This window comes from Dreissena polymorpha, chromosome 4 (genome assembly GCF_020536995.1).
Source record: "Dreissena polymorpha isolate Duluth1 chromosome 4, UMN_Dpol_1.0, whole genome shotgun sequence".
NCBI classification, from domain to species: domain Eukaryota; kingdom Metazoa; phylum Mollusca; class Bivalvia; order Myida; family Dreissenidae; genus Dreissena; species Dreissena polymorpha.
In genome coordinates this window covers 45,485,095-45,498,257 of record NC_068358.1, presented here as the reverse complement: position 1 = coordinate 45,498,257, position 13,163 = coordinate 45,485,095, and the positions used below count along the sequence as shown (strand labels likewise).

Here is a 13,163-nt window from a genome sequence, read left to right as displayed (position 1 = left end):
CTAAGTTTAGGTGTGTTCCATGGGTTTAGAATTTCAAGTCCCCATTGGCCCAACATGACAATTATTCGTCTACATTTTACATAACAATCATATCTAAGAATTTTTTATTGGAAAAATATTAACGGTATGCTATTTGTAAACTTAAACTTTGAACAGCCATCTTATCTACAGCTCGGAAAATGCTTTGGCGTTAAAGAATTGTTATGATTTTGTCCTATATTGCGAAAAATAAGGAGATATTCCATGAAGTGACCCTATGTCATTTAAGCTTCTGTTGTGATTAGTTTTTTCTCATGCAAATAGAAAAATTATTAGAGAAGTCATTACAAAACCTATAACCTCTTTTTTTATCCTAAGGGATCTCACTTGTCAGCAGAGGACTTTCTTGAACAGTTTGCAAGTCATTTACTTCCAATTTTATCCTTGGTTCTTCAAAAATTGAAGTCATGGAAGTATCAAAACTTCCACATAAAATACTAAAGAATTGCTGTATTGAACTTGGCCTTGATTATTATGATAATTTAAAGTTTACAGCAGGTCAAGAAAAACACTATACAATACCTGATATAACATGACAGAAATATATATAGTATTGATACATGGTAAGAAAAATTGTAATTTCAAACTTCCAGTTTTTAAAAGCCCTTTAGCTCGGTTAATTGGATTTTTTAGCGTAAAAGGCTGGATAGCTTGGTAGATCACTGGACTAGAAATACAAGGATTGTGGGGTTCAATGGCCGGTCCAACAAATAAAATTGTGTGGGGATTGGTCGTGAAATCCTTTTTACGCTAGTCTCCCCATGCCTCTGATAGAATTTTGACAGTTGCCATTTACCCGCATAAGTATATGCACTTTGTTTGGTAAACCTAAAAAATCCAGGAAAAAAATGAGTTGGTAAACTGATAGTTGTAATATGACTGGTGAAAACAGTAAAAACAACAAAAAACAAACATATATGTCATCAAAATCATTGGTAAGATGCTTAATTTAGAGCATAACCAGCAAAGAACAAAAGACAAAGGACAAAACAGTATTCACTGTCTTTGGAATTTTATTTCTTTTTATGCAAAATAGAAATGTATACATTTATATTAAAATACAACAATTGCCCCGTCAAGGGTCATTCAGTCCTAATATCACCATGAAAGGTTGCATAAAATATATCATATATACATGTATATATATATATATATATATATATAATTATATATATAATAATTATAGACTATTCTATACTAAATCCCCTACAATGTACAACTAAACTGCAAAAAAGGACACTTTGGTTTGGAACTGCATTTGAAAAAACATGATTCAAAAATGAAATAATATCAAGACAAATTTGTTACCAATTGTGTAACTTTCACTTTTGTAAGAAATGGCCTTTTCAGAGGACTTCAAATAGATTTGAACTACATTGTTATGCAAAAAGTAGCATGTAGATAAATCCGTACAAAATAACTTGCACATGGAAATAATTGAGTGCGTTGATCTGTCTTTCCATGTATTTTTTCTGCATGGCTAAAGTTGTTTTAATCCCTCAAATTCTGCCCTTTGATAAGTAATCCAAAAAACTGATTGCGGACATAATAAAAACTTGTTACAAACCAAACTCTCTTTTATACACCAAGATTTAAATGGTTTCTATTTGTGTCATTTTCCTGTCCATATATATATTTTTTATTAATACAACAAGATTTGTGTTTGTCAGAAACACTATGTCCCCTTCTGCGTCACTTTGAAGCTATTTATTCGACTTTTGACCTTGAAGGATGACCTTGACCTTTCACCACTCAAAATGTGCAGCTCAATGAGATACACATGCATGCCAAATATGAAGTTGCTATCTTCAATATTGCAAAAGTTATGGCAAAATGTTAAAGTTGGAGCAAACAAACACACAAAACAACCAACCAACCGACAGGGCAAAAACAATATTTCCCCCACTATAGTGGTGGGGGACATAAAAATCACCGAATTCTGCTGTTGTTCAAACTATAAAACAAAATTTTAAATCGAGTGTTTAATAATTTTGACAGAAAACATGAAATGAGATGTTGACAGTGCATTTGCTTAAGCCTAAACCTTTGGGTAATCTCACAATCCAATACAGAATATAAAAACACAAACATTAAAACCAGCATTATAAAACCGGGCATATAACTCAAGTTCTGATATAAACTTTGGGATGATGCAGTAAAATCCGTGAATGGAGATGTGTCTTGTGTTAAAAAAAATGGCAACATATAGCACAATTTGTATAAATATGACATGTAAACCTGTACAAATTCACGCCCACATGCGATCAATTTATTGTTGAAAGCGCACTAAACACGACAGTCCAGATCTACTGGTTCCAACAGGCATTAAACGAATATCACAATGTAAAATCGTTTATAAAAAATCACAACTGTATATATCTGAAGGTAAAACAAATCTCAAATCATCAGTGATCTACCACATCAAGTGTGAACTTGTTGTACCTGCTTCCTTCACAAATGACCCTTGCTCTTAGAAAACCTTGCTAAATGCATGCGTACAGTTTCAGAAAAGCCTGAGAAGTCCGCACAGGCTAATGGGGGAAGACACTTTCGCTTTAGAATATTTCAACTAGGCTGCAAAGGTAGTCTCTGATGAGCCTGTGTGGACTGCACAGGCCAATCTGAGACAATACTTTGCATACATGCCTTAAGCCAGATTTTATCAGATTGCAGGTCATTTGTATACATCGGTACAGCAGGTACATAGTTTCATGCCTAAACCTAGTTATAAATGACAGTGTCCACCACAAGTAAATGATTTTTACTCTCAAATGAATGTATGACATTCTAGGTTGAACTTACGAATTAAGAAAACATCAATTGGAATAGCTAACAATGTAAACCCTGACTACCGAAATATTGTTTAAGGTCATGACCATAATGCTTTTCTAAACATTTCTGAAAAGAAAATGTATGTGAGCTTAAACAATGATAAATGTAATTTATAAACAGCTAAAATTTCCTTGGGAAGCAGGAAAAAAAACAACTAAAAAAGAAATGTATTACCTTCAGCTATAAGCAGTAACAAAGCGTGAATCACAATTTTAAACTCCGAACATAAACCATATAAAAGTATCTCTCTCATTACAAAGGTCTCTTCAGAACCTTAGTCCTAATGTAAGCAGTGATTAAGGTTGTTGTCACACATTAAACTAAAAACTATAACACTTTCATACCACAGACCAAAATCTTTAACATGATTATCGTTAAATAACATTTTTATGTTTAAAGTGGTTCATTAAAAAAAACATGAGATTTGAACAACCACTGCATTTTCACATAAATTACAATTAAAACTTTAAGTCTGTTAAAGGCAAAAAGAAATTGCATAAAATGTAACACGTTTTCATCAACCAATTTGTTATCGGGTTTTAATTACACTAATGGCTGCATAATATTAAATGCAACATTATAATTGAAATGGCTATAAAATAAACATCTTTTATCTTATGTTAACAACCACGCAATAGTCTTAAATTTTAATTGCATGCTTATCCCCAAACCCACATCATCAAAAACAAAGTGGTCTAAAACCTATTCATTATTTATACAAAACCACTCCATACACAGACATTGATAAAATATTGATACCCAGCTGAAATACAGAAAATAAGTGTAAAAAAATTACTGGCCATTTTAATAATTTCAACATCTGTGCAGAGGACAACACGTAAGACAATCATGTTGTTAATAAGATAGAAGATCTAACAAACGTGTTAATATTGTATAATATTAAGTAGAAACAAAACACATATCCCCTCAAGGGTGAGACTAAAGGTTCACAACCAAAATGTATCACACACAATTATTCTTAACAAGTTGACGCTCACTCAGCAGTTCTTTTCATTTTATGTTAATATCTGCAAATTTGCCAACCCCATGGATGGGCAAACACCATATACACAAAGTAATAACAGGTCTGTGTTACTTTAAATCCAGAATGAAGAGAACCTGTATTTGGGAGAATAATCTCCCATTTAAGAACAGAAAATGCATACATTTCTCCATAAGGCTGTAAGATGTCTGCATATGTTCATTTTCGTTCTTCAAATATTTCTCTTTGGACTTCGTATCATTTCATACTTTTACTAATATAACAGAAAATATTGAGAGCAGGACAAAGTCTTGCCCATGTCATCTTGAGAATCTAAGCAAACACGATTCAAAAGTTACCAGTGCCAGACTTACAGGATTGCTATTATTTCTATCGCTGCCATTATCCAAACTGATCTACAATTGTTAGTATTTGTAAAATGGAGTCATGTCCAGGGAAGACTGGGCGAAATGTTTGTGAGTAAAGTCCCGTCTAAGATAAGCTTGTGCAGTCCGCAGAGGCTAATCAGGGGCAGCACTTCCCGCTTTTATGGAATTTTTCATTTAAAGGCTTGTGCATCCTTTCTCTAATTGATTCCATCTTCAGACCTCATGGCCCTCTCGCTGATCCCCCTTGAGTATCTCCTGCAGGCGGAGTTCCTCCCCTTTACTGACTAGCTCTCCTTGCTGGGAGAGGTTATCGCAGGGAATTACCGGCACCTGCATCTGCACTGTGGTGATGTATGCTAGCTTCTCCCTGTAAAATTCAAGTTTAATGTTACTTGTGTTGCTATGATTCTTGTTGGCAATTGCATACTATGATGAGATTTTTTTCTGTGATTCCTGCTGCATTTCATGTTGCACGCCATATTTAAGCTCTACCCTCAGGGTTCTAACTTTGTCACTTGATAAAACTTTTATGTTGACTGGATTGTAAGAAAACAATATTCTGTCACTTTTTGCATCTTCCACATTGACAGAAAAAAGCCCAATAACCATTGACAAACTAGTTCAGGAAATAGTCCTCAGAAATACCAATAAGCATAAAATGTTCGATCAGCTGACAAAGTTGGCTGAACAACAGTAGGTCAAAATCGCCAAACAAGAGTTTCCTGACTAAACGTTTCAAAATCACTTTGTGTTTATGGAGAGTTTGTTATCTCCTAACTAATTATTTTATAACAAAATAATATGTATACAGTCATGGTATGTTCATCTTTGCATAGATATACATGTAATAGCTTTCCTTAATCAATGTCTTTCTTAAATCTGTAAATCTTCATTAACTTTCATTGTAATTATTGTCTTTCTTTTCAATTAAATACAATTTAATAACTATGAATATCGCGTATACAAAATGTTTCAGCAGTACATGACTGTTAGCAAGTTCCATGCTGTTCAAGCGCCCATGCAAGAAATAAGTCAGGAATGACAGCATAAAGGGACAGAAGGTGTTCTTGGGTTTTTGTTCTTGACCACAAAACACTGAGGAATCCCGCATATATCTCACTGCCCATTTTTACCATGCATTGGCAAATACAGCAATCACATTTTAAGAATATATAATGATAACCAAAACAAAATACACACTTGGATATTGCATGGCTCTCAATCAATATTTACCAAAGGATAAGACGGCCCAAATCTACAATGTGAAATGCTGAATCAGCCAACGGATCGCTCCACATTTGTCAACAGTGAAAATCATCATATGAGCTGCGTTCTGAGAAAACTGGGCTTAATGCATGTGCGTAAAGTGTCGTCCCAGATTAGCCTGTGCAGTCCCCACTGGCTAATCAGGGACGCCACTTTCTGCTTTTATGGTATTATTAGTTTCAATGCAGTCCCTCTTTACTGAAAATCAAGTTTAGGCGGAAAGTGACGTCACTGGCTAATCTGTGACGACATTTTATGCACATGCATTATGCCCAGTTTTCTCAGAACAAGGCTCATATAAACCCAGTTATGCAAAAATGGGTCTTATACCATATGCTGCCTGCATAGCTCCAGCCTAGCCTGCACATTAGCTCGAGTCTGGTTTGGAGCTACATCGTCTGCTATTTACACCACAAAGAATTGCTTTACTTTATAGCGGACAGGGTAGCTTCTGACCAGACTGCTGGATGCGCAGGCTCGTCTGGAGTTACCCTGACCGAATATTGCATACGATCCGTTTTCACATGCATGTCACATGTCATAATTGTTGGAATACAAATTATGATGTCTAAGTAGATACCTTTTCTATATAAGCTCACTAGGGTCTCAACCTTCAGTGTTAACTTTGGCTGCCCATTCAGTTTTACTTAAAACTATTTCTGCTTAAATTTGTTTCATTCCTTCACTATACCTATCTTGTAATAAACCACAAGTGTTAATAAAAATTGTCTAACTCCAGCCAAATTTTGCACCAACTACATACAAAGTTGAGGACAGCGCGCTCGACTATTCGAGTGCTTGACAGTATAACGTAAGCCATCATGGGGAAATTGTTCATATTCAATAATTTATTAGATGATCTTTCAAAAATAAAAAAGGAAAAAAAAATATGAGACAATGTTTTAAAAAAAAAAAAAAAAAATTGGGGGGGGGGGGGGGGGGGGTGGGGGGTAGGGGGGTGGGGGTGAGAGGGGGGTATAATGTGGGGTGTGGTAATTTATTAGACGATGTTGAAAAAAAAAAGGGGGGGGGGTGAGGTTGGGGGGGGGGGATACTGGTAGGGGCGTGGGGTATTGTTTGGGTGGAATACATTGTGGTATTCAGGTAAGTGTTGTTTTGTCAAAGTAATAATAAAATGTGATCATAAATAAAGAAGTTATGGCAATTTAAGCAAAAGGTTCAATTATAATCATAATCATAATTATGTCAAAATGGTCTGCTCTTGTTTATAGGTTGGGGTCATGTTGGTAAACAAGTATGCAACATAAAAAAGCAATATGTCAAAGGATATAGGAAATATTTGGGGTAGTACGCAAACTTTAACATATATATAAAAGTACAAGTATAAAAGGGGCAATAATTATGACAAAATGCTTGATAAAGTTGTCTGCTTTTGTTTATAGGTTGGGGTGATGTTGGTAAACAAGTATGCAAAATATAAAAGCATTATGTCAAGGGACAATGAAAATAAATGGGGTAGTACGAAAACTTTAACATTTGCTGCATATTCTAAGTGGAAAAGGGGCCATAATTATGACAAAATGTTTGATAGAGTTGTCTGCTCTTGTTTATAGGTTGGGGTCATGTTGGTAAACAAGTTTGCAAAATATGAAAGCAATATGTCAAGGGACAAAGAAAATATTTGGGGTAGTACGAAAACTTTAACATTTGCACGCAGACGCCGACGCCGGGGTGAGTAGGATAGCTCCACTTTATATATTTCATATATAATAGTCGAGCTATAGGCCTTTGTTTTCATGCTATTCTTCGGGCCTCTGCACAAATAATCTTTCAGCCACTGATGCTTAGCTAAGATACACTTGTAATAGAACATACTCACATTCTGACAACATTGAACCCGCGTTCTAGAAAAACTGGGCCTAATGCATGTGTGTAAAGTGTCGTCCCAGATTAGCCAGAGCAGTCCACAGACCACACAGGCTAATAAGTAACTTTCTACTTATATGAAACTTATCGTTCAAAGATAATCTATTTTAAACAAAAATCCAGTTTTAGCTGAAAGTGTTGTCCTTGATTAGCCTGTGTGGACTACATTTACTAATCTGGGGACAACACTTTAAGCCCAGGATTTCCTGAACAAGGCTTATCTAATACCCAGCATACAAGTCAGTGAGTATGACGGGTGATATAACTATGGCTCACTGCGTCTCACCTGAATGATTTAGTGAGAGCGTTCGGGTGGTTCCTCTTGAGGCGGTGCACATCGCGCGTGACTCGTTTCATCATCTGCTCCTGGCGCCGTTCCAGAGCCGTCATCTGCCCATGCTCACCACGCTGTCGCTGAAAGTTTCACCAAAGATGAAACATTGTTTCAATGTAAAGAAAAAAAAAATCTGATAATATTTGCGACTTATTTTTCTTGAGCACAATAAATTTCTCTATTTTATACTTTAGCAAAGAAAGATCTTTAAATTTCATATAAGAATCATGATTTGATGGGATCTTCCAGTAAAAATTACAAGAAACCACTGGCTCCTTTAATTGCCCAATTTACTTTGAATTGAGGCATAGATCAAGATTTTATGAAATAAATCAATATGCGTGGTTTGTTACATAAAAACGGAAGAAATTTGTATAGATGATGGAAGAAAATTTAACAGTGGGTTTCAATTGTAATGTTTCACTACTGAAAAGTGACCAACATGCATTAACATTAGCAAAATATACACAAATCTAACAATCTTAAAATTTGTTGTTGTTTGCAATTTCACTATATACTCCAGCATTGTGAATTACTGTACTGTTGGTTGCATTTTTTGGCAAATAACCAATTATAGTGTCTTTTATTGTATAGATTAACATCTCAATATCTTAAAAATCTATATTTAACAAGCAAATCAGTATTGAACATGCTTATCTTTTCACATTCCTACAGAAAATCAACTAGAAGCAAACAAAACACTAGTACTAGATTTGTGTTTTATTAAGGTAAGAAGACTTTCCTAACACTCAAAAAGTGTATGACTTTTGGTCCAAAAACCCGCTCAAACTAGCCCCCTTGAAATAAAATTTATAAATACAATAAAATCATATGTATACATATTCATATTAACTATAGCGCATTTTCCCAATCTTAATACAAATGTAATGTCGTTGTTGTTAACCTCCAGTCCATAAACATTACATAATTCTAGTACAAAACAAGGCATTCAAATAACTGTAACAAAATAATGAAAATATAAATAAAGATGTTTCAAAACAACTTTTCTTGTGTATCCTTTATGTGACTTAACTGATAATGATAACAATTTTTTTATTCTGAACACCATAAAAGCGGAAAGTGTCGTCCCTGATTAGCCTGTGCAGACTGCAGAGGCTAATCTGGGACGACACTTTACGCACATGAATTAAGCCCAGTTTTCTCAGAACAAGACACATATCAGTCCTGCTGACTGCTAGAGCTCATAGATGACGAACATACATTGTAGCAATTTAAATGTGATGATGTTAACTTTAGATTACAAAGTGAATTAGACATGGGACACATTGTGCATATATACATTAAAGTGTACACCATCAAATTTATTAAGATTAAAACACGAAAAAGCATGACTGCATTATTATATGGTATAACCACTTACAAAAATTCCCAATTGACCAAATGAAGTTATATATTTTTAAATGTTATTTTTATGGCACAAAAGGATTGATTACATATATTGTTGACATACTGCACACACATTGTTCATGCTTGTATGAAGTGACTGAGAAACATGCATTTTATGCATGCTTCGCTCTTTGTTTTTTTTCCATACAAATGAAATAACAGCAACAATGAAACTATATTGCATTCCTTACCGAATACAGAATGCATCAGTTATAATCAGTGAGGTACAATTAGAACAAGAATATGGTCCCGTACCCTTGAAACTCCACCATTGTTAGATTTTGTTGTTGTTGTTGCCATAGCAACCAGAATTTTTGACGTAGGAACAAAATTAAATGACGTGCATAATCTCCATATTGCCATCTATCCATGTTTCAAGTTTCATGAAAAAATATGGAGAAATTTTAAAATTATCGCAGGATCCAGAAAAGTGTGACAGACTGCCTGACTGACTGACTGACAGACACACGGACACACAGAGCGCAAACCATAAGTCCCCTCCGGTTTCACAGGTAGGGGACAACAAGGTCCATGCATATATTGTATATCATAAATGATTAGTTCAAGCAACAGGCTATGCCGCTTACATCAATATGGTCTTGGAAAAATTGCCAGGTCTAGAAGAAATACAAAATATGCTCTCTTGATCGATTATTTTAAAAGAACATGATTTTATTTAGATGCTTACAAATGAATTTGTACACATATAACAAAATACTTATTTCGATATGCAGCAATAAATATGTATACAAGTCAGATCAAAACCTTTTCTTTCATACAATTCTTTGAAAACTACAATATTTAAAGTTATATCTTACGACTCATTACATGCTTTAACAATATGAGGGATTTAATATCACAACACTAATGCCATAACTGTCAAGGAAAGAAATTTCACCAGGAATCCAGCACTACAATACTTCAGTCATAAGTTGCAGGTGTCACACCAATAGATACTATTTACTCTAAATTGGCGCTCAGAATCATCATTATTTTATGTTTACCAAGTATGTCATGAATATCATGATATAGAAATTTTCCAACTGCTATTCATTCTGTTTGATATATGGTCTTGACAACAGTTAAAAGGTTATGGTTTTGTTACAACTATAGATTGTTAAAAGACCCTTACCACTTTGTCTGCCTCACTGAGTAGACTAAGGAAGTGTTCATCATCTGAGAGCCAAGTGGGGAACTCAGTTTCTCCTGGAAACAAGTGAAAAAACTACTTTGCACGACCTTGAAAAACATGATGCACCAATGGATATAAAACTATTTTAAGTATTAAGTAATGATGAAACTACATGAAATATTTTTAGGATATGTCTTTAATAACTTAAATAATAGCTCCACACTCCTTTGTCATGGGCAAATAACTCAGGGATTGATCAATGTGAATACAAAAGTGCCCTACACATCTTCACTTCAACATGATCAAGTATTTTATGCTTCAATACAATCGCCTGACATGTGTAAAAGTAAATAATTCCACAAACTCTGTTTGCAAGGTATCAGCCAACTTTTGGGAAAACTGGACTTGAATTAAGTGCTCATCTGGGACAACACTTGAATTGGGAATTGTATGTTAATATGTCCCTGGTAGTCCATTCTAACCAAAATTTCAGTTTAAGATAAAAGTGTTCTTCCGGATCAGCCTGTGCGGACTGCAAAGCTTAATCCGAGACGTCACTTTTCGCACGAGCACTAAGCCCCCTTTTTCCCAAACCGCAACTCTCCCCATACCTCTAGACTTGGACTCCTCAATCTGCTTCTTGAGCTCTCTGAGCCTCGTAATCTCATCCTGCTGGTTGGAGAGCCGCGTCTGGTAGGCCTGCAGGTCCAGCTCCATGTCCAGCGAGGTGCGCGTCACCACCTTGCCACCACGCACGCCCAGGGTGCTGGGGTTCTAGGGGAGATAGATAAAGTCATAGGTAATATTTTATAGGTATTGATTATCCTGATAATTAAGCAATACATTCGTACAACAATATTACACAGATTATTTATTACTTTTTTCCTTTTATCATTCACGGTTCCATACAAAACTCTATCAATCTCATCGTTGCGTCGAAATCTCTACCACATACCCGTTTCCACCTATGACTACGCCTCTGTACAGTGTTCCTCTGAAAAGGACCTCTCTTGTAGAGAGGCATGGAGCTGTCACTATCACTGCGATTTAGCTGAAATGATATATAACAAGGCTATTGTCAAGCAAAATGGTCCCCTACCGGCTCCATCATTGTCAGAAATTCCACCATTTTCAGATTTTTTTTGTTGCAATAGCAACCACAAATTTTTGACGTAGGAACAAAATGAAATGACGTGCATAATGTCCATATTGCCATCTATCCATGTTGCAAGTTTCATTAAAAAAATATTAAGAACTTTCAAAGTTATCGCAGGATCCAGAACAGTGTGACAGACAGACAGACTCACAGACAGACTCACAAAGCGCAAACCAGAAGTCCCCTCCGGTGAAACAGGTAGGGGACAATAAATGTGTTTCAATTTGTAGCGCATATGAAAATATTAAATTTACCATGCCTTTGGATCTGAATGTTTGACTTGTTCATGAAATGTTGTGCCAATTAACTTGATAATTTGTTATTCCATGTTTAAAACCATCCACTGATTAAGAATTCAATGACTGAAATATAAAAGAAAAATGTTTTGTTGACAAAAATTAAGGTTTTGATAATATGTTTTATTGTGTGTGCTGTTCATTAACATTATTATGTGTCATTAATTTTTTTTGGAAACAATTATTTTATTTAAATTGCCCATTCAATCTACCCAAGTCTCAAACAGCTTTGTATGTTGGTTTGTTTAGCTGATTTTTTGCCAATGTCGACAATATTATAGTCATATCATAGCAATCAGTTTTCCAACACAATTTTTGTTCAGGTAAGCTTGTTAAAAGATCCTCAATGCAAATACATAATACCAGTAACAATTCCTAACTAAATCTGAATATACATTTTTCAACAAGTTTAACTTATACAAAATATCACATAAATAATCTACTAACTCACAAACAACAATAACTAACCTTGCACACATAATGTCCCCCAGGCGAGAAGGTCTGTGAGCGCCGTATATTGCTGTTGCGACCCTCCGTCCCAGTCGTAGACGGTGGCGCATTCTCAACACGTACGTTGACCGTGTTGGTCTGCTTATCTGCGGTCTCCAGTCTGGACTGGTCTTCCCTGTCTGTGGACCCCTCACTGCTCCCCAATCCGTCCAGTGCCCTCTCCAGCCCTTGTATCACCTCCGCAACCGGGTCCAGACCCTCGTAGTACTGGGTATCACACAAAGAAATTCTTGTTGATTTGTTTTGGATTTTTTGCCTTTTTTTTTTTACAATATTGCAGTCAAATGAGCTGAGTTCTGTGAAAACTTTGCTTTACGCATGTGCCTCAAGTGGGAGGACACTTTCAGCTTTTATGGATTTTTGTTTCAAGGAGGTCGATTCTAAACGAAAATCCAATTAGCAGAAAGTGTCATCCTTGTAAGCCTGTTAATTAACCCTTTGCATGCTGGGAAATTTGTCGTCTACTAAAATTGTCTGCTGAATTTCTAAAATTAGCATTTTCTTCGATTTTTTTCAAAGAATACTATAAGAATAGCAAACAGTTTGGATCCTGATGAGACGTTCTGTGGCGTCTCATTGGATCCAAACTGTTTGCAAAGGCCTTCAAAATTCAGTTCCAGCACTGAAAGAGTTAAGCAAAGTTTTTTCAGAACGCGGCTCACTTCAAGGTGCTTAATTAACCTTCTTACACTTTCTCTTGGTAGTCTAGCTTACCAGCACTAAGTGCACATATTCATGCCAGTAAATGAGACCTGCACTAATCAGAGGTAGAGGGAGAGTGACAGTTTAAACTAGAGCTTTGTCACAGACGTGACGAATACCCCCACATTTCGCATTGACACAGAATATTTTGCATGTTGTCTTCACAAAAAACAACGGACACCATGCTTAATGTTTAAAACGCATTAAGTGACCCCATGACCTAGTTTTCCC

General features: G+C 35.6%; 1 protein-coding gene across 2 annotated transcripts in view; it reads right to left on the bottom strand.

Annotated features, from left to right (window-relative positions):
- Nucleotides 1-1,034: 1,034 nt before the first annotated feature.
- LOC127876435 (protein KIBRA-like) overlaps nt 1,035-13,163 on the bottom strand; it is a 44,948-nt gene continuing 32,819 nt past the window's right edge. The window contains exons 19-25 of one of the 2 annotated variants that reach the window (XM_052421715.1): nt 12,189-12,437; nt 11,224-11,319; nt 10,880-11,042; nt 10,269-10,342; nt 9,724-9,753; nt 7,682-7,809; nt 1,035-4,609 (exon numbers count right to left, since the gene is read on the bottom strand). In XM_052421715.1, coding sequence (XP_052277675.1) covers nt 4,456-4,609; nt 7,682-7,809; nt 9,724-9,753; nt 10,269-10,342; nt 10,880-11,042; nt 11,224-11,319; nt 12,189-12,437 — 894 coding nt within the window. In that variant the 3' untranslated portion in view covers nt 1,035-4,455. The remainder of the gene's footprint in view (nt 4,610-7,681; nt 7,810-9,723; nt 9,754-10,268; nt 10,343-10,879; nt 11,043-11,223; nt 11,320-12,188; nt 12,438-13,163) is intronic. The other variant, XM_052421716.1, reaches the window with a different exon arrangement.